This window comes from Tetrao urogallus, assembly GCF_951394365.1.
Source record: "Tetrao urogallus genome assembly, chromosome: 1".
NCBI lineage: Eukaryota > Metazoa > Chordata > Aves > Galliformes > Phasianidae > Tetrao > Tetrao urogallus.
Genome location: NC_136813.1, coordinates 131,849,727 through 131,870,488, shown reverse-complemented (window position 1 = coordinate 131,870,488; position 20,762 = coordinate 131,849,727). Strand labels below are relative to the sequence as shown.

Here is a 20,762-nt window from a genome sequence, read left to right as displayed (position 1 = left end):
GTTTTTTCCACGTTAGCCCAAAGCAGTGTGGCTATAATACATTTTGAAACAGGAAGAAGTCTGATTCCATGCTACTCAAAAAGTGGTGTGGTTTCAGTTTTCTATTTTTTTAATAGCAAAGCTTTGACCATTTTTTATTAAATGTGCTCTGCCTGCCTTGTCCCTACCACAAGCTAATATGCTCTATAATGCTTTTCTGGCTTAGTACAGATCTTTTTAGCTGCTGATTTTGGTAAGCATCTTATTAATAGCCTGCTTGACGTGCGTGGTGGAGCTTCGTCTCCGAGTCTTGCCCTGGACCATCTTTCGACGCCGTACCTCACGACAGAGCTCATAGAAGGCCTCCATAATGTTTCCCTCTCCTGTGCAAGCAGAGCACTCGTAAAAAGCACATGCTAGTTCTGTGGCCAGCTTTTCACCTTCCTCTGTGCTGACCTGCCTGGAGTGATCCAAGTCTGCTTTGTTCCCCACCAGGATCAGAGTGACATTTTTGGGTTTTTTAACTTCATCCAACAAGTTCTTGAGTGGTAGAACTTCCTCAAAGCTGCCTCTGTCCGTGATGTCATAGACCAGGACGAAGCCTTCACCCCATCGCACGTGTCCTTCTTTCTGAATAGCATCCTCCTGTTTCAAAAAGACAGATATCAGCTTTAGGAACATGATTTTTGAAAAAGACACAAGGCCTTCATTCAGACAGAGACTGCTTCCCCAGTGCCTGGAAAGTCACATACATCTGCCTGATTCTGTACTCCACACACATTGTTCTCTTTATTGTGTGGCATAGGACAATGTGGTGGTTAAACTGCACCACAACTGCTCTTCTCCAGTCCTCAATGGGATATGTGGAGAAAATGTGATGAAAAGGGCTTAAGGACTGAGATAAGGACAAGGAGATTGCTCACTTATTTCTATCATGGACAGAAAAGATTCAGTATAGGGAGATTAATATAACTTACTGCCTATTACTAACAGACTAAAGCAATGAGAATTCACAGCAAATTAAAACCACCATCCCCCTATCCACCCTCTTCTACCTCCTCCCCATGTGCAACAGCAGGGAATGGGGGCTGTAGTGAGTCCATCTCTGCCTTTCCTTCACAGTTGCTCTCTGCCCATGCTCCATGTGGGGTCCCTTCCATGGGATGCTATCCTTCCTGAACAGATCCTGCCTGGATTTCCCATAGACTGCAACTCACTAAGCTCTGCTCCAACACAGCTCTGTAACCATGGGGCCCATTCTTTAGCAGCACACTGCTCAATCACAGGGCCCCACAGGTAGCGTCTCCACAGACCTCCTGCTCCACCATGCTCTCCATGCACTGCAGTGAACTTCTGCTACATGCTTGGAGCACCTCCTGCCCTCCTTCTGCACTTGTGGCTGCAGGGCTGCTTCTCTCTCATTTCTCACTCTCTTTCCCAGTTGCTGTATTTTAGTGTTTTAACCCTTAAATCTCTTCCAGAGCACACCCAGTGTTGCTTATAGCTTAGCTCTGGCAACAGAGGATCCCTCTTGGAACAGCTGGGGCTGGCTCTGACATGATCAGGGGGCCCTGCTCACAGAGGCTATTCCTGCAGCCCCCCTTCTAACAAAACCTTGTCAAGTAAGCCCAACATAGAGACCTACTCTGACAAGCCATCACGGGCTGCCTATCATGGGCAGACTGGTAGCAGGCAACCAGAACAGGGTCTCTGCTGAACGATACCCAGCACACAAAATGCATAGGAATGTGCAGCTTGAATGCCTGTCATGTTTTGAAAAAAAGGGGTTCCTTGCTATGACAAAACTGTTCTACAGTTTGTTGAGAATCATTGGTAGAAGCTATTGAGCTTCATCACTTGACTGAAGAAACAGACTATGGCTTTCTGAATAGTAATAACACATTATATGGTTGGCCCTGAGTCAAGGAATGAAGCAGAAATAATTTTAATCCCAGTGTAAACCCTGACTTTGTTCTTCTAGCGTTTGAAAACTGTAAGCAGGGTCCCTTGCAGAACAGTCTGGAATATAGAACACTTGGTCTGGCGGCAGGCTTGTGATGGGGGGAGGAGGGAGAGCTGTGTTCAGAAGCAAATCTCAGTCCCTGGGAGTGGAGCACATTTGCCACCCACCACACTGCCATCACTGCAGTCCCTTCCCTACTGCCTGTCTGAGCCAAGGCACTGGATGTTGGTACACGCACTCACGCACCTGACCAGCTGTATCTAGTATCTCCATGGAAACCACTTCATCATCAATGGTAGCTTGGTGACGATACGTAGACTCTAAAATAAGAACACATTTTGTGAAATGTATTAAAAAAGAGTAATTTTTTTTTCTATCTTCCTTACGGTTACCCCAGACATACGTGACACATGACTTTGCTAGATTTTATTTGTTGGAGGTGTTCCAGCTAGTCTGGAGCACATTCAAATCTTCCTTTCTACATCTGTGACTCCATTCTCTCCCTCCATATCTTTCTTTCCAATGTCTTATACTTATGGAAGGCTATACCTATGAACACTACCCCCAAGAAAAGGACTGAGTCTCCTGCAGCAAAGAGCTCTGCAAGACTGCAGGCAGTTTTTCTTGTTTGCTCAAATGAAGGCTGCCACTTCTAAAACACAAATTCTGCTACTCTGGATGTATCTGGCTCAAAAGCCTGTCACTGTGGAGCCTGAAGTCTGACAAGACCAAAACCAGCATGCTTGTAGATTAGGGATAAAACTGCTATACTCAGGCCTTACACAATGATAAAATGACAGAAGAGTTAGGTATTTTAGGAATGTCTCCTTGAAACATACTGAAATCATCACGTTCCCTGCTTATAGCAAGGGCTCAAGCAGTAATTTCCCCTTATGTGATTTATAAGAATAGCCAGTGGCATTAAGCATTCACACTATCTAAAGGAAAAAAGGAACCTATTTACTGTGTCCCAGGTTCTGGAACAGCATAACAAATCAGAAACCTCATGACAAAAGAGCTTGTTTTATCTTAATGAGCTGATAAGTTAAATTTGATAGTGTCTGACTCAAAATCTGGAAACTCATCTATGCTAACATTGAGATTTATTACTGTTGCTGGCTCACAGATGTCCTGTATCAAAAGGCAAACATGTATGTTGTGAAACTGTGGCCCATTACTATGAATGCTTTGTGTTGTCAGAGACACCGTGCTTTTATTTGGTGTAAATCTCCCCAGAAGGAATGCAGGATATGTTAAAGGAAGGACATTTCTTGAGTTAGAGCTTCTGAAAGGGCTCATGTTTGGTGCATGTCTTTTTTTTTGTTATATACTTGAATGTATCACCTCTTCATTGTCGAGAATGTTTCAGTGATGTCAGCACTTCAAACACTCTATTCCCACACCAAAAACTGTCACTTCCCCACCCATACCCCCTGCCCTGTGCCACCTTAATTGCTTTACATAGCACAGCTGCCTCTATTAGGGACAAACGGTCAATTTAATTAGGCAGATGGCAAGCAATCTTGCATAGGGCTTCAGGCAATGAAGGCTCTTGTGGGTTTTTTTTGTGTTTTGGTTTTTTTTCTCTTTCTTTTCAAAGCAGAAGCCCCCCACTGCTCTTCATTATTGTAAGGCTGCTAAAGGTGTTGATGTTCCACCTTTGTGATCTTGACATTATTCCTACAGAATAGAGTAAGATATATCTAAGAATCTCAGTATGACTTACCTAAGCACTTCCTGCAAGAGAATGCAGCCAAGCAAAAGCTTTGCTTTGATGCAGAAGACAGAGTGATGCTGCTTTAGAAAACTAGTTAAGTGGAGAAAATGCCCAGTGCTAATTTGGGACTCTGTGTGCAGTACTCCCTACTCATGGCCATGGGTCCAGTTCTGGGCTCCCTAGTTCAACAGTGACAGGGAAAGAAGGAGTCCAGTGGAGAGTCAGCAAGATGAGAAAAGGCCTGGAGCATCTCCCGTATGAGGAAAGACTGAGTAACCTGGATCTGTTCAGCCTGGGCAAAAGAAGACTGAGGGGAGATCTGATTAATGTTTGTAAATATCTAAAGAGAGGTGGGACATGAATGGATGGGACCAGGCTCTTCTCAGTGGTGTGTACCAATAGGACAAGGAGCAACGACATAAAACTTGAACACAGGAAATTCCAGATAAACATGTGAAAGAATTTTCTTATGGTAAGGTTGATACAGCACTGGAAGAGGCTGCCCAGAGAGGTTGTGGAGTCTCCTTTGATGGAGATATTCAAGACCTGTCAGAACACCTACCTGTGCAACCTATTGTAAAGGGACCTGCTTTGGCAGGGGGGTTGGACTCAGTGATCTCTTGAGGTCCCTTCCAACCTCTGCAATTCTGTAATTCTGCAATTTAGCATCTTAGATTTCATTTCCTGGGTAGAGAGTGGTATGAAAAGATTTTTCAAGGGAGTAATGCGATATTAGCTGTTCACTCATTTAGGTCTTGCAGCCTAAATGCCTTCAATCAGCTGGCCCTGCTTGACCAATTGCTGTTAAGAATTGGTCCACACAAGTCCCAAAAAAATATATCTACCCATGTTTCCAGCAAATCTGTGAAATGATCTTCTTAGGAAGCAGAATGTGGTAGCTCATACGGATCTTCTGCACGAAACTGCAGAATGAATCTCAAGGAGCAGACTTCTGCCTGCTTCAGAAAAGAAGTGTGATTCTTAAGAGAGATTTGAATTCTTGAAACAGTACTTTGCCAGTGTTTCATGTTGCACATTTAACTCCCTTTATCTGTCTTCTTTAGGGTGGAATTTAATTCTGGCTCAGTAGCATTGATTGGGGTCAGATTAGTGTAAATACAACTTAGTAGAAGTGAGTCTGTTCCCCTGCTTTGGAATGTGCGGTAGCTGGGTGATTTTTAGTGAGGAGTGTAAAACAGCTGGATCTTTAAAGCATTTTTGGTGTAATAGCAGACATGGCTTTTCCTTCAAGGGAACAGAAACATCCGAAGAATCTGGTCAGATGTTATGAGCCCTGAAGTTGTGATTTCCAATCTGTTCACACTGAGCACCCTAAAGCCTTAAGATCCCATGATGCTTTACAAATAAGTGGCCTTGCTTTGGGTTTTATTGATGTTATTTTCGCTGTGCTACCCTTTATTTTGAGAGACACAGCTCGAGAGAAAGATGACTTGAGATTCTCTAACTGAAATCATCTGCAATACAAGCATCTGTGTTTCACCTAAGTACTGTGACCCCTGTTGGAGTGGATGAAGTAAAATACATGCTGGATGTAGGTTGTCTGATCTCTTTCCTGGGATGAATCATACCTCAGAAGCACTTACAAGTCTAAAATTGGTCAGACGAATCCAGGCTGTAAATATCTTATCCTTGCATTATCGTGTTCAAGTAGGAAGAGTAAAGCGTATAGCATTGTGCCAGCAGTCTTTGTGATAAAGGCTCCCAAGACGATACCAGGCAATTTTCTGAGCTCCAAAATATCATTTACACCAGGTGATGCCTATATTTTATATTTATAGTTATATGGCTGATATCCCACTGATAGAGAATAAACCTCAGAGCCAATTTCATTCTGTGTTTAGAGCATGATATGTGTGTAGACTCTGTGTCAGAACTGCTAATCTCAAAGCAGAAGCAGACAGCTGATGCTGATGGAGTAATGGAATACTAGACGACAGCACTATGGAAATGACAGTAGTCATATTCAGTTCCGCTTTGTTATAAGCAAGCCTGACCTGTTCTTGTTAGTTTGGGGGTGTCCTATGTTTCTGTTCATATTCCCAATAACTAAAGAGCTTGCTATTGTGTGGCTCTGGAAGCTGATGTCAACTTACAATGTCCTCTTTTGCTTACAAAACTGCAATCTCCCAGTGCTTTTGCTGTACAAAGAACTGGTTCTCATAGTTACTTTGTTTAAAAATTAAAGCTCATTCCAGGAATACGTAGGTCTGTTGAAAGGCTTGAGAAACATGACTGTTGCAACTGGCTTGTTTTTCAATACGTAATATATTGCCTCATTAATTCATTAATAGGGATCATTTTTTAAAAATTCCGCAGCTGTGGAAATAGCTTTGGAAACCTGATCTAGCTGCAGGTGTCCCTGTTGGTGTGTCACAAATCTTACTCTTCTCAGCAACCTTATTGTGCAAATGCAGAAAATACTAAAATTGCATAGACAGGCTCTAAGCCTATACTATGCAGACTGTCTGAGGATTCAGTCACAGCTTGATCACAACCTTGTATGATGCTTATTGTGACATTCAATTGCATTTAGGCCTTTAAGTACTAAGTAGTCATTTATCAAACATGCTTGTCCAGTGCAACCTAGATCTATAGAATACATTTGTTCCAAAAGATTATGTTTTCTACAGGAAAAAATCTAAGAAATAATTGCTAGGTCTTAGTCTGTAAGTCTAAGTCTAAGGTATGCATCCCAGAGCTCTGAGAGAACTAGCTGATGTAGCTGCCAAGCCACCCTCAGTGATATTTGGAAAGCCATGGTGGTCAAGTGAAGTCCCTGGCAATTGGAGAAAAGGCAACATCATACCCATTTTTAAGAAGGGTAAGAAGGACAGTCCAGGAAACTGCTGACCTGTCAGCCTCACCTCTGTGCTGGGTCAGATGCTCCTGGAAGCTATGCTAAGGCATACAGAAGAGGTGATATAGGATAACTAGCACAGCTTCACTAAGTGCAGCTCCTGCCTGACAAACCTTGTGGCCTCCTATGATGATGTAACTGTGTCAATGGACAAGGGAAGAGCTATTGATGTCATCTGTCTGGACTTCAGTAAGGCCTTTGACATGGCCTCCATAATGCTCTTGTCTCCAAATTGGAATAATATGGATTTGATAAGTGGCATGTTCAAAGGATGAGGAACTGTTTGCATGATTGTATCCAGAGAATGGTGGTCAATGGCTCAGTGTCCAGATGGAGATCAGTGATGGGTGGTGTCCCTCAGATTTCAATACTGGGACAAATGCTTTCATCAGTGACACTAACAGTGGGATTGAGTGCAACCTCTGCAAGTTTGCAAATGATATCAAGCTGTGTGGTGAGGCCATTACACCCGAAGGATGGGATGACATTCAGAGAAACCTGGATAGGCTTGAGTAGTGTGGGCCCAGGTGAGTGTTGTGAGAATCAACAAATCCAACCGCAAGATTTGGCATCAAAAGAAGTTAGGTGACTAAAGGATAGAGCACAGCTCTTCTGTAAAGGACTAAGAGGTACTGGCAGACAGCAAGCTGTACATGAGCAAGCAATGTTCCCTCGTGGCCCAGAAAGCCAACAGTATCCTGGGTTGTAACAAAAGCAGCACATCCAGCAGGATGAGGGAGGCCCCTTTACTCTGCTCTGGTGAGAGACTTCATCTGGGGTGGCATGTCCAGAGGTGGAATCCTTCAGTACAGGGGAGATGTGGACCTGTTTGAGTATGTCCAGAGGTGAGCCACAGAAATGATGCAAGGAATGGAACAACTCTCCTATGTGGACAGGCTGAGAGAGCTGGAGCTGTTTAACCTGGAGGGAAGGCAGTGGGGAGACCGGAAAGTGGCCTTTCAATATCTAAAGGAGGGCTGTGAGAAAGAAGAGGACAGACTCTTCAGCAGGGTCTATTGTGACAGGACAAATTTCAAACTAAAAAAGGAGAGATTTAGATTGCATAAAAAAAGAAGTTTTTAGCAGTAAGGGTAATGGCTTTATTGTAAAACTAAGGAGCAGGCTGCACAGAGAGGTGATGGATGCCCCATTCCTACAGACACTCAAGGTCAGGCTGGACAGGGCTCTGAGAAGTCTGTTCTAGCTGTGGGTGTCCCTGTTCATTGCAGGGGAGTTAGATTAGATGACCTCTAAAGGTCCCATCCAACTCAAACAATTCTGTATTTGCAGGAATTTAAAGATTTCTTTTCAATACTTGCTTGCTTTGAACAGGCAATGCATAACATGAGCATGCTATCAGCTCTGGAAGCAAATATTTGCATTGCAAGGTTTTACTGCTTTTAGGAAAAAAAAAACTTGCAGTAGGAGTAGGTTCAGTTAAGATGAAACAGTGACATATGCTATTTTACATGCAAATTTAAAGAACAGCTTGTTGGTTTTGTTTTGTTTGCTTGCTTCTAAGTACAGAGAGACACAGGCTTTGTTTCCATTCAGAATTCTAGTTCACTTTTGTCAAGAAAGGTTAATAAAACAAGTACATAGAAAAAATACTGTAAAAAAAATTTTGGTCTCCATCCTGGTGGCTTTCAGCCAGTTGGATCTGAGAACTGCAAGAGACCTAGAAAAATCTTTTTTGTTAAAGTAATTATAGCTGAGTTTCCAGACCAAAAAGCTGTAGCTAATAGGTATGATCTTCTAAGTTATGTTAAAAATGTTGATTTATGGTGATGCAGAAGTATGTTCAAAAGACTAAAATTTCCCATAATTATTTCTGATTACATGATACAAGTTCCTGTTTGTTGTTTTTTAAAAAAATAAACTCCCTGATCATTTAGACATCTGTGATCCTTGGCATCCATCAGTAAGGCATCTGTCTCTATCATATTTAAAAAAAATATATGATTTGATAGCCATTGGAAAAACAGTTTACTTCCATTACTAATTGTGGTGCTGTTTGAGGATGCTCTCCAGAGCCTTGCCTCAGTCTGCCTTTGAGAAACTCTTCTGCCTTTCCTTGTTGCTTTAGGAGCTTCGTGCCTTTTATAATGCCCTTGTAACTTGAATGTGTCCTCTCTCTGGTCAAGTCTCTTTGTCTCTCCTGCCTTCTTCTCCACCCTAGCTCTCCCTGAAACTCAGTTGAACGTATTTTTCTTGCTTGCATTTTGTTACTTTCTCCATTTGTTATTTACCTTGTAGGAGGGCTTTTATTCTGCAGCCATCAGTGATTTTACAGTAACCAGAACTCTGACCTTGTGTACTTAGAACATATCCACTGCTGTGTACCTCCACATGTCTCATTATTAATAGATACTACAAAACTCTTAATAAGCATAGCTGGGGCATTTACTATTTACCAAAAAATTATCAAATTATATGCAATCTGTTTTTTTACTATCTTTATCACGTGTAAAAGCAATAGAAAATTACAGAAAGAAAGCCATTCACATGGCTCTGACAGCACTGATAGCTGGGCTTGCACTTGTCAATGTTTTATGTGTTTTGGCACACGTAGCCCCAAGACTTGACACATACAGAAGCAGAAGTTGCAGAAGCATATACCGTTCCTGTAATGTGCTTTATATGTATGATTATCATACAACATTAATACACTCATGTCAAAGCACAATTTTAAACCAGAACGTGTATATGAAAGAAGGCTTTTTTTGCAGTGATGTTTAATTTGATTCTAGGGCCTCTACCCTGTGTCACATGCATTCTATCACTGTCAATGCTGCTTTTGGAATTGATGTGTTGACACACAAAGGAGTTTCTTTTTGAATTCCACTTTGGCTTTTTTGGCTCCTTTCTATGAAGCTACAATTGCTGTTATCAGAGATGTGACTGCAGTACAGCAAGCTTTCCCAAACTAGCCAGATTAGAGCTAAGCACGGAGCTAAGCACATACGGCAGTCACTGCAGCCACTAGGAGTCCCTGCTTGTCAAGCTGCTTTTACTTGCTGCTTTCAGTCCAAGACAAAGCTCTCCATCTTGTAGATTTTGCTAAAATAAGAATTGGGCTGAGGGTAAAACCCCTATCAAACCCCCTGCAGACACACAGGAAGATCCGGCATCTTCTCTGGTGCTCAGCAGGCACACGTGTCTGTACGAGCCAGAATGTGGCTACCCATACTCCACGCAGATGTTTGAAGACATCAGGGTACACTGGATGAATAAAGAGGACACAAGATGACACTCTGTGAAACAAGAGAGCATGTGCTAAGACAGAAGCTACTGCAGAATGAAATAGGGAGAACAAATTCAAAACAAATGAGCCTCCAGTAGGTTTGCTGCTCAGTAAACACTTTGGATTTATCATGTTTACTTTTTTGGGAAGCAAAATAAATTGGTAATGTACACACAGCCACATTAAACTATGAAGTTCTCATTGTGAAAGGATCTATATTGATTATCAAAATTTGGTATCCAGGTAGAGCAGGGGGGATATATAAAACTAGCCTACAAAGAACTCTTATTTATTGATTTAATAGTATTTTCAGTAAATAACATTTTGCCTCAAAACAGAAAGCCTAGAATAGTTTTCTTGAACACAAATATGTGTCTGTCGTATTGTGCTACATTTAACTTTCTCCTTGGTGCTAAGACTGGGCTTCTTTTGAAGAGAATAGTGTTACTGTTCCTTTCCTATAGGTCCCATCCTTGCTCACTTTTTGCTGAGACAGGCAGAGAAAATGTGCACAAGTACTTGGGAACTGGATTCATTAAGGCAAGTTAGAGCAAAACCAACAAAACTGAGGCAGCACGAACTAGTAGGGAGCAAACTTCAAGACCTCAACTGTTTTTCTAATTGTCTGATTCAACTTTCCCACCAACACCAAGCAGAGAGTTCCTGGTGGGAATTATGCCTGTCTAAGTCTAAATAAACCATTTCTGGATGGATTCTTTTGACCGTGGCAAAAAGTCTTTCAGCAAAGCTCTGTGCATTTCACCTTATTTCTGCCAATATAAATGAAAACTAACCGGTGAGCCTCTTCTCACACCTAAAACAAGCAAAATAAATCCTTTGCTCCTGAAGGTCCAGAAGCGAGCACTGGAAACTTCTTCTCATCTGGAGAACATTTTGGAATACGATGAACAAGAAAATTGGGGGCAAAATATCTTGCAGCTGTAGCTGCAACAAGAAGTGCCATTTCCATTCCTGATTTTACTGCGTGCGCAGCAACAGTGAAAATACAGTATATATATATATATATATATATATATTTTACTGGCATCAGGAATATTTTCATCTTGAGACCCATATGAAAGAAAACAAACCACATTTTTGGGTAACTGCTTCCCATGTTACTTTAAACATCTTCCTCTGCTGCTCTCAATTACACTTTCATCATTTCAAGTCTTTGAGCATTTTAGAAGCCAATGTCAGGGGTTTAAGGTGCTGTAGGCCATACCAATCCATTTTCTACAGACACCTTAGAGAAATTGGAAGTATTTTCATGTTTTATTTCCATGATACACTCAGTATAAATTCCTACCAGAAAGAAGCATAGTAAAAATGATATAATGTGCATTGTATTTATATCAAGCTAAGTAACATTTCTAATGTACTGAACTGGGGATAAAAACAAAACTCAGGGAAGATAGGTAGGAAGGCATAATCTGGATTATTATTGGACTGAACTTGTTAAGTACTGAAGCATAAGGAACATGTAATTTTTTAAGAGAAGTTGAAGATGTTATTGGCTTGAGTCTTGCTCGAAAATAAGGCTGTTTTCCAGCAAAGTATTAAACACATACACATTATTTCCTGAAACACAGGCTGGCAGCCATTCCTCCCAGCCTCCAATGGTTGGTTACCATTATGTTTCATTTTGGCTGGAAGCCAGTAATGAACAGCATACATTATTTCTGTCTAAGCACTTGGATAAGGTGTAGTTGTCAACATGGGTGTTCAGATGAAATATGCAGAAGGCAAGGTTTTGCAAGATGATGTCCTCCTTCTCTCCCCTCTCTTTATCTTGCTGTGGAACATGGGTATTTTCATTAGCATACCGGTGATCTTGTCTATGGCACTCTGTAGACTGCTGGATAGCAGAAAGAGGAAGAGGCTGAGAGAGAGGTGACTTCCCCAGGCTGCTTCCTCTAGGGCTGCTGTTCTGTCAGCCTCTATACCCCATAGCTGAAGGGACCATCAGTTAATGATTTATCAACACTGATGTTAGCATGGGCCTGTTCATTAAAAGTTTAGTTTGCTGTCTAGGCAGCTTCTTTCTCTGCTGTGCTGCTGGGAATTACTGATTTTATGGTAGAGGCAGGCAGTAAGCCTTCAGGAGTGATAAGACAAACTTGCTAAGTGAGCCAAAAGTCAAGAAAGCTAGAAATCTGCAGTATACTAAGACATGCATTTCTTCAACTTGCAATCTGCAGCAGTGAAAGCAATCCTGGGGACAAAGACTCTGTATTCACTGTATTCCAGCTGCCCAGAGAATGTGTTAGCTGAATAAGCCAGAGAGCAAAGGCACTCCTCGAGAAGTGTCTATGGATCTGAGGATCTGTTTTGAGGACCTCAGCTCTTTTTCATGGCTGGATTGGTACGAAGTCCAGAAATACAGTTTTTGCGTCTTTATCTCGATAAACTATTTTTACTGAGGTCTTGGCTGCCACAGCTAAGCTCCTTTCTGGTTCTCAACAATTTTGATGGAAGCTAGTTGGGATATATTCTCTGTTATAGCTCTGTTTATGTGATTTGTATGAATCTATCCTTCTTAGGGTACAGAAAAGAAATTCAGATGCCTGGTCCAGTCTAGAAATACTTGCTGGGGTTATAATGCTAATTACTTTATCGTATCTGCAGACTGCCCCTGTGATCTCTGAACATTCCGTTTTGTCACCAGAACCCTCCAGCTACAGATGTTACATAGACAAAACTGCCCTTTTAAGGTGTTTGTTTGATTTGATTTTTCTTTTTCCTAAACAAAAAAATCTTTCTTACAACAAGTTTTCCATTGGGAAAAGCCTTCTTGCCAAGGTAAACAATATCTGCACAAAGTGATTTCTGCTGTTACAGCCATGGTTTTAAAAGTTTTAAGTAGCAGCTGGTCAAAGTTCTCTGGTCTGGGATAACTCAGGGCACTAGCAGAAGTATCTCTGTCCCTCTATCTAGAACTTGCAATTTTGTGCAATCCTTTGGCCATCTCATGTTTAGTTGAAGAACAACAGTGTTACCATGGGCCTTTCATAATCAACCTAATAGGAGATAAATGGATACAAATTGCTGTCCCATCTTCTCTGCTTTACTGATTCCTATATATTTCATGTATACTTAATGTTGTCTTCTAGGTTGAACACCAACCCAGTGTCTTTTTTTTTTTTTCTCTCCCCCAGTTTAAAGAGTGAACAAAAACCTGAGCAACTTAAAGAAATCCTGAAATAGTTAAAAGGGAGCACATGCTCTTAACAATGTCACCATTAACCTAGTTACCCTAGCAAAATTATTTTTCTTCAGACATGTGTTTCTATACAGTTACCTTCGCTCCTTCAAAGTAATGAATAGTCTTTGCTCTATCACATTCAAATTAAAGAAACCCTTATATTTTCTGCCTCTTTAGCTTCATAGATGGGCCAGTCTGTCATGCTGTGTGCGGCTGGTTGTCTGCTCAGAGACAGTTTTCCTTTCAGAGGATTAGCAAAGTTGTATGAAATATGTGAACAGTTAGAGAAAGACATCTAGGAATAGTGTGAGAAAGCCAACTGAGTTTTAAAAAGGTCAACAAGAATGTTAACTCTTTATTTGCTGTTTTTTCAGCTTAAAATTCAGTCTTTGCAGAAATACTTGGTATTTTTGTGCACCTTTAACATGAGAGTCTTTAAGGAACCAGTACTTGAAGAGTTAAAAAATTTACAATCCTTCTATGAGATGAAGGATTTTACAGGTGAGAAGTAGAAGCAGAGAGACTACAGGAAACGAATTAGTGACAGAACCAAGGAAAGAACTGAGGAATATGTCTCCTGCACTTCCTTGGGGTTTTATTTGTGTGGTTTTCCCCCTTATATGGCAAAAATGGATGCTGCATGTCTTTGCTCCTCGTAACACCTCATTCTCTTATCTGTACATATGTTCTATTGTAGAATAAATGACACAGCTGAGTTCATAATATCCTCTTCCTCTTTCTTTTTCTAATAATTTCTTCTTAGACTTGATTATCCCAAGTTCTGCTTCTAGCTGAGTGAATTGTCCCAATATGTTAGAGAAGCACATGGGTTTTCAGTGACATACTGCAAAACTGGATTTTAAAAGCACTCATTTAGGCGTAACTGATGAATTTTCTTTTTTCATCATTTGAACAAGCAGATTTTCCCTGCCTGTCATGGCTGATACAGGCAGGTCATTTGCTGCTGCTCATTAAGTACTTTTCAAGCATCAGTGTTGTCCGTGATAACTCTGATTCTTCCTCCTTTTCTGGCCTCCAGGAAAAAATGAATTGGTTTGTTTCCCTTCTGATTTTAAAACTGAGGATGCTGAACCAATTAAATATCACAAACTACAGTACCTCTCCCATCTTTGAGGGCAGGTGAATCACAGAACCATAGAATGGTTTGGGTTAGAAGGGACTGTTAAGATCATCCAGTTCCAACCCCCTTGCTATAAGCAGGGACACCTCCCACCACAACAGCTTGTTCAAAGCCCCATCCAGCCTGGCCTTGAATGTTTCTAGGGAGGGGGCATCCACAATATCTCTGGGTGACCGCTCTTATCACCCTCACAGTAAAGAACTTCTTCTTAATGTCTAGTCTAACTCTACCCTCTTCCAATTTAAAACCATTTCCCCTTGTCCTGTTGCTACATTCCTGTAGGCCCCCTTCAGGTATTGGAATGCCAATATAAGGTCCTCTTGAGCCTACTCTTCTCCAGGTTGCAGAGCCTCCGCTCTCTCAGTCTATCCCCGTAGAGGAGATGCTCCAGCTCTCTGATAATCATCATGGCCCTTCTCTGGACCCACTCCAACAGCTTGATGTCCTTGTGTTGGAGGTCCCAGAACTGGACACAGGCGGAGTCTCACAAGAGCAGAGGGGCACAATCACCTCCCTTGACCTGCTGGTCACATTTCTCTTGATTCAACCCAGGATACAGTTCGCCTTTTGGGCTGCAAGAGCACACTGTCGGCTCATGTTGAATCTCTCATCAACCAACACTCTCAAATCTTTCTCCTCAGGGCTGCTCTCAAACTATTGAGAGCATATCACAAATCCAGACTGTATTTGTGCTTGGGATTGCCCCTAGGAGGCACACTAATTCTGGGCAATGCCAATAGTTCATGGAGGAAACTGTTGAGATATGTACTGTTACTCCTAATTACTGGTGCTGAGAAGAACAGCTATTCACAGCATGCTTTACAACGGACATGAAGTGCAGGATGACTGAGATCCATAGGAGTCCTGAATTCAGCCCAATATATTACCCACAGAAGGTAGCAAGCAATATGAAGGCCTTCATACCTCCACCTTGATACACTTCCCCATAGAATATGTCTATCCATGAGAAGAGGCCATCTGGCACATGCTATGCATTTATGCACATCTGTTTTTGTGGCAACTGGCAGCAATGGTTGAACCCTAGGAGAACTGTGAGGGTGGCAGCTTGCTGCATGTGGGTTGCTTCTAGCAGCCGAGACGCCATGTTGGCAAGCCAACTGTCAGTCTGCTGCCACCCGCTGCCTGGCAAGCCCTGCTGAAATGGCACATAGCAATGCTTGTTTTCATATTTCCTTTTTATGAATCTGTCAATAGAGCCAAACTGAAATATAGCGCAGATTTCCAGTCCTGTACTCAATCCATCGCAGAGATGTTGCTTATGTTTGTGAAGTGCTCTTAGGCTGTAGGCTAAATGGTGCTCTAATAAGGCCAAGGTGGTTTTCAGGCTTTTGAACACCACAGTGAATCTGCTTGTTAGCTGGTGAGTTGCACTCTAATTAAAGACACTCAGTGAGTTTTTGATGAAATTCATGTGGTGGCCCAATCCCCTTTCTCAGCACATATTTAACTAACTAAAAATGACAAAGTTTAATGCTGAGTTCATATACTAAATATTTTAGAAAACAACTGCACGTGTGTTTTTAAAAATGTGCAGTTCCAGCCTATTTCTTCACAGGGCTCTTTCTTGGGACCTTCATATTCTGTTGCATGCAAGGGATACTAGCATAATTTATGACAAACAAATATTGAAGGAGGAAACTCATTCACCTCGATAATGCCAAGTAACCACCAACAGTTTGAGTGACTAGGCACCTTTTGAAAAAACAATCAAATACATTTTAAAAAAAAGCAAACAAAAAAACATTCCGTGATGGTGACAGTGACTTTCAAGTTAAGCAGCAATGACAGAGAAGTCAAGGCTGACAGTTAATGCTCCCCACAAAATGACCTTCGCTGCAATTCTTACCCCTTGGCTGGGAAGGATAAAATAAAAAGCACAGCGGTATGTACTTTTGGTGAAGATGCAGCTGTCATATCAGTGCCTCCACAGATCCAGTACCATGAACAGAAGGGGCAGAACTGCAAAGTCCTGACTTCCTTGACAGCTCCATGTGCCAAGACTTGCAAGATTCAGTGGTGTTGCTCTTGCCAGAAAATGTTATTTTGTGGTTTTTAATTTGGCTCCTGGAGATACAGCAGCATGTCCAGACAGTGCTAAAAATACTGTCCTTCATTTTCTTCTGGCAGGTTAGAGTAGTAAAAAAATATCTATGATGTATGTTTTTTTTTTCTTTCTGGTTAAAACGTGCCACCCTTGAATTAAGAGCACAAGACATTATTTATTTAACCTTGACACTTAGCTTAGGACACTGCTGAATTTCCATCAGGCCTAGTACATCTTGGTGAAAGCTTTCCTAAAAATAGGAATTATCTGTTCTAATGGGGGATTGAGAATTTGACATAAGAAATAAACCATAAAAAATGACACTTTTGTCACAGACCCAGTGATTTTTTTGGCAAAACCTTCTGCTGCTTAGTAGCTGGATGGTTTGCATCTGTTTAAATTGACTATATAGATGTCATTCTTTCCACCCAATTGCCAGTCTATTATTACTAAGAAGAAACAAATCTGATAAAACTTCTCAGTAAGTTCAGTTCAGCAGTATTTACAGGTAACTGGACACTAAGTCACCCCACGATGACCATGATAAAGCCAGGAATGCATTCTTCAAAGCACTGTTTCTCACAGCTTTTGAAAGTACAATCCTTTTGATTGATCTCTGAAGGCCTGAGTAATGATTAGAATTTCCTGAGATGTGTTTTCTAACGCTTCAGAACCTGCTTGGAATCCTACTGTAATACATGGTTTGAAAAACAGTACTTCAAAAAAGTTTCTAGTGCACATCTTCTGTCGGAGATTTCTATGATTAAGAAACAGCTCCCTGACAATAGTTTATTGGTTTATGTATTTCTGAAGCCTTTTGCTTTGAGCAGGCTAAAGCACTTAGCTTCACAATAGCTGTAATATATAGTCTAAGCTGTCAACCTCTAAACTGGATGAGAATGCAGAATTCAGTCAGTCAAAAGAGATTTAATTTTTATTTTATTGAGACAGGAGTACTGTCTGCATTAGAGCTTTGATGTTCCTAGTGGAAGACAATCCTGAGGGGCATGGCTGGATTGCAGTAGTATTAATTTGTAAAAACAGAAACAAACATCAAGGCTTATACACAAAAAAGGACACATAGCCTCCATAATGGGACAAAAAATAATAAATCTTGCAGCATGCTAACTTCTTAGATTGTGTGCTTAAACTGGAAGTCTTAAAAAGAGCTGGGATATTGTAGTATGGAGTGTCCCTACAAGACATTAATGAACTTGTATATAAAGTTTTTTATATCAGTGTATTCTATCGTCAAATTCTGAAAGTGATGTATTAATAATAGAAGTGTGAAATTTAATGAAACATTATACTGAACATCCTATTATGCAGGACAGGTGACATACACCAATACATTCATCAGTGAATTATATTAGAAGATGAAAGAATGTATTTGTGTTCAGGTTGTTCTGAGAAATATTTTCTCAATGATGAGAATTCTATTATCTGTCAGTCCTTCATCATCCTTCTTCTTAACAGTCCAAAACGTGCAGTGTGATACTGGAAACTTTCCTTTGCAGAAAGGGCTGCTGGGTTTTGTGTTAAAGTGTATTAAATTTTCATCTTATTTGTTACAAGCTTACATTGTTCTCTATTTCTTTAGTGGGACCTCTTAAAGGAAGATCCCTAAGAAAGAAATAGCTTTTAACTGGACAGTGTTTATTCAAGTCTCCAAAGGAAGGTAAAGGAGATGGCAACTGACTCTAGAAGAAAAGGAAATTTCCTGGCTCGTTACTTCACACCTCATCTCAGAATTCTTGGCCTGGGTTTTCTTTGGCACTGAGTGTTCAAACATTCACTAACTTCAGAAATAGTAACAAATCTAATGTTGGCCTATATTTTCAAGAGGCTTCTAATTCAGAAAACTATTTGAGATCTTTTTGAATTATCTGTGTTAGCTTCTCAACAGTGCCAGACCGAACTCAGCTGAGCAGGAACTGTGGAGGGGACATTTTGATGCTCTTATGAAGACTGGTGTCCTTTATCTGGCCATCATATATAGAAGTGAAATGCAATTGTGCTTGACAGGTGAGAACTACATATGTAGTAGGCAGAATGTAAACACCTATGCTTGTTTTTCCCTTGAATTTTTGAGATGCATATCCCAGCCTCCCATTCTCCAGCAATTGCTGGCTGTGTTATCCCAAAGCTGAAAACAGATCCCATGCTCAATGCTTTAATTTTCAGAGTGAAACAATAATGCAATCGCCTTCAGTGGCAGAATTCCCACTGACCTCTGTGTGGGCAGAGCTGTGCCTTGTTTTTAATTCTGCTTTTATTTGAGTGCATTATTAGATTTCTGTTCTGCCATCTTAGGTAATATTTGTTCCAGCTTTAAGTGACCATGGAGGACCTTTCTACAGCAAATGATCTTAACCGAGGCTCAAAATTTTAACTCCATGATTATCCATTACTTCAGACATGCTAGTGTATACAACATACTGTGTAGATGGAAGAACATGTAACCTACCTAGAGTCGGGTCATACTCCCAGATAAATCGTTTGGTCAGGAAGCGCACAACGAGAGCTGGAGGAATGAAAAGACATACAAACCATCAGCTTGCCCAGTAATAAATAACAGTAATAAATAAATAATGAAATTCTATCAACAATTTTTTTCTGTGTGAATGCTTGTGTAGTGGCTCTTCTGAACAGGGGGTGGAATTCAGCTTTGTTAATGGGGGCAGTTGAGACCTTTTCACTATCTGTCGCCCACTTCTAACATTCAGAGGAGGGGAACAAAACAGGAAAAAACCAAGTTATAACATTAATGATTTACCCGTGTAACAATGCTGGGAAAAGAATGCCAAGAGGCTTTCAATGGCCTTTAACTTTCTTTCATGTTGTTTTCTTCACACAATAGCTTTACTGTTAAAAAGACAAATCAGAACCTTATTTAGAATGCTTTGAGTTGGATGAGCAGATGACCTTTGGTGGGGGGAACCACATTTCTTTTGCTGCTTTATGGGATAAGAGCTGGCAGTTTTTGAACCAGAATGCTTTTCAGCTTCAAAGCCAGAGGTGTTCATCATCATTTATGTAGGTTGCTCCAAAACTAATGCCTTGTATTTATTTTTATTGAAACTACAACAGATATAAGGAGCACAATAATGCTACTTGATAGAGCAAATTTGCAGCTACAAAACACCATTTGTCATCGCAGTCTCTCCCATTAGATATGCCTTTTGCCAGTGATGAACAAAAGCCCGCATGCCACACTTGTAAAAATCTCCACGACCGTCCAAAACATGCCTTGTCCTTCACACCACCATTGCTGAAACGTACCACCCACCTCCTCATTGTGCTCACATCTGCTGTTTGGTCTTCATAAACATTCAGCAAGTATCAGTGAATGTCAATGGGTGCCATTTTTTCTGCATGGAGGAATTAAATTCTACACCCTTGCTTCATCCTCACTTCCGTGTCAGATGACATTCTGTCAGACTGCCTTTCTCACTGCCATTTGGCGCACAGCAACAAAATGTAATGAAATATTGTCCAGAAGGTTCAATCTCTACTGCCATATCATCAGCATCTGCCTCTAACATCATAAGCCAACACCATAAAATTGGAGGCATTACTTTCAGAGCAGCCCTCATAATTTCTGATAAACTTTCCCTTCAGATGTGAAGCTTCAAAAAGTAAATATAATTGGCTAAATTGCTTCCTCTGTAGCTTGACATGCTTTCCTTGCAATAACTTGCCTTCAGTATTTTCCCTACTTGCCACTGGCAGTGATCAGCTATATTTACATTCTTGACCAACAAGTGCAATTAATGAATTTGCAGAAATAGAAATAATGTTTTGGATTTTGGAGCATGGGATAATTAGTTTTCAATTTCAGTTTATGGGCTAAGATCTTGCTACTTATATTCTTATATTGATTTTTTTTTCTCTCCATCCACTTAAAGACATCCTACAAATGCTTTGCCAAGATTCTGATTATGTTCTAGCTATCAATCTTAAAGCTAAGCACTGCCTTGTAGTTCTAGTGCTGTAATTCTGTGATTCCGTAAGCAAAGCATTCACTGCTGTCAAATATTCAAAATTCTCTCTGTGCTTTCAGATTGGAGAAAGAAGTATCCCTGCACTAACTGTGATTTTAGTGATTTCAGCTATAGGAGAAGGTTTTCTTGTCAGCCCTACAGCTTTGTTCTATTTCTCCTTCAGCTGCAGACAGACAGCAAAAGGTGACATTTAAGCTGAATTCTGGCTTTTTTCAAAATCAAAGCAATAGGAATCTCTCACACTCCAGACTTCTGTGCCCAGAAGCAGAATCACAGAATTACAGAATCACAGAATTGAAGGGTTGGGAGAGACCTCAAGAGATCAAGTCCAAACCCCTGCTAAAGCAGTACCCTACAATAGGTGACACAGGTAAGCGTCCAGATGAGTCTTGAAGATCTCCATAGAAAGAAACTACACAACCTCTTTGGGCAGCCTGCTCCATTGCTCAGTCACCTTCACCATAAATAAGTTTATCCACATGTTAGTATGGAACTTCCTACATTCAAGTTTTAGGCCATTACTTGTCATATTGCTATACACCACTGTATAAAAAAAGCCTGGCCTC

The 20,762-nt window shown here is 40.8% G+C and overlaps 1 protein-coding gene across 2 annotated transcripts in view; it reads right to left on the bottom strand.

The window, feature by feature from the left end:
* Positions 1-216: 216 nt before the first annotated feature.
* The window catches only part of RERG (RAS like estrogen regulated growth inhibitor), a gene marked incomplete at both ends in the record, with an annotated part of 101,575 nt that continues 81,029 nt past the window's right edge, over positions 217-20,762 (bottom strand). Inside the window, 3 exons of one of the 2 annotated variants that reach the window (XM_079541231.1) lie at positions 217-624; positions 2,189-2,262; positions 18,660-18,716. In XM_079541231.1, coding sequence (XP_079397357.1) covers positions 217-624; positions 2,189-2,262; positions 18,660-18,716 — 539 coding nt within the window. The remainder of the gene's footprint in view (positions 625-2,188; positions 2,263-18,659; positions 18,717-20,762) is intronic. The other variant, XM_079541232.1, reaches the window with a different exon arrangement.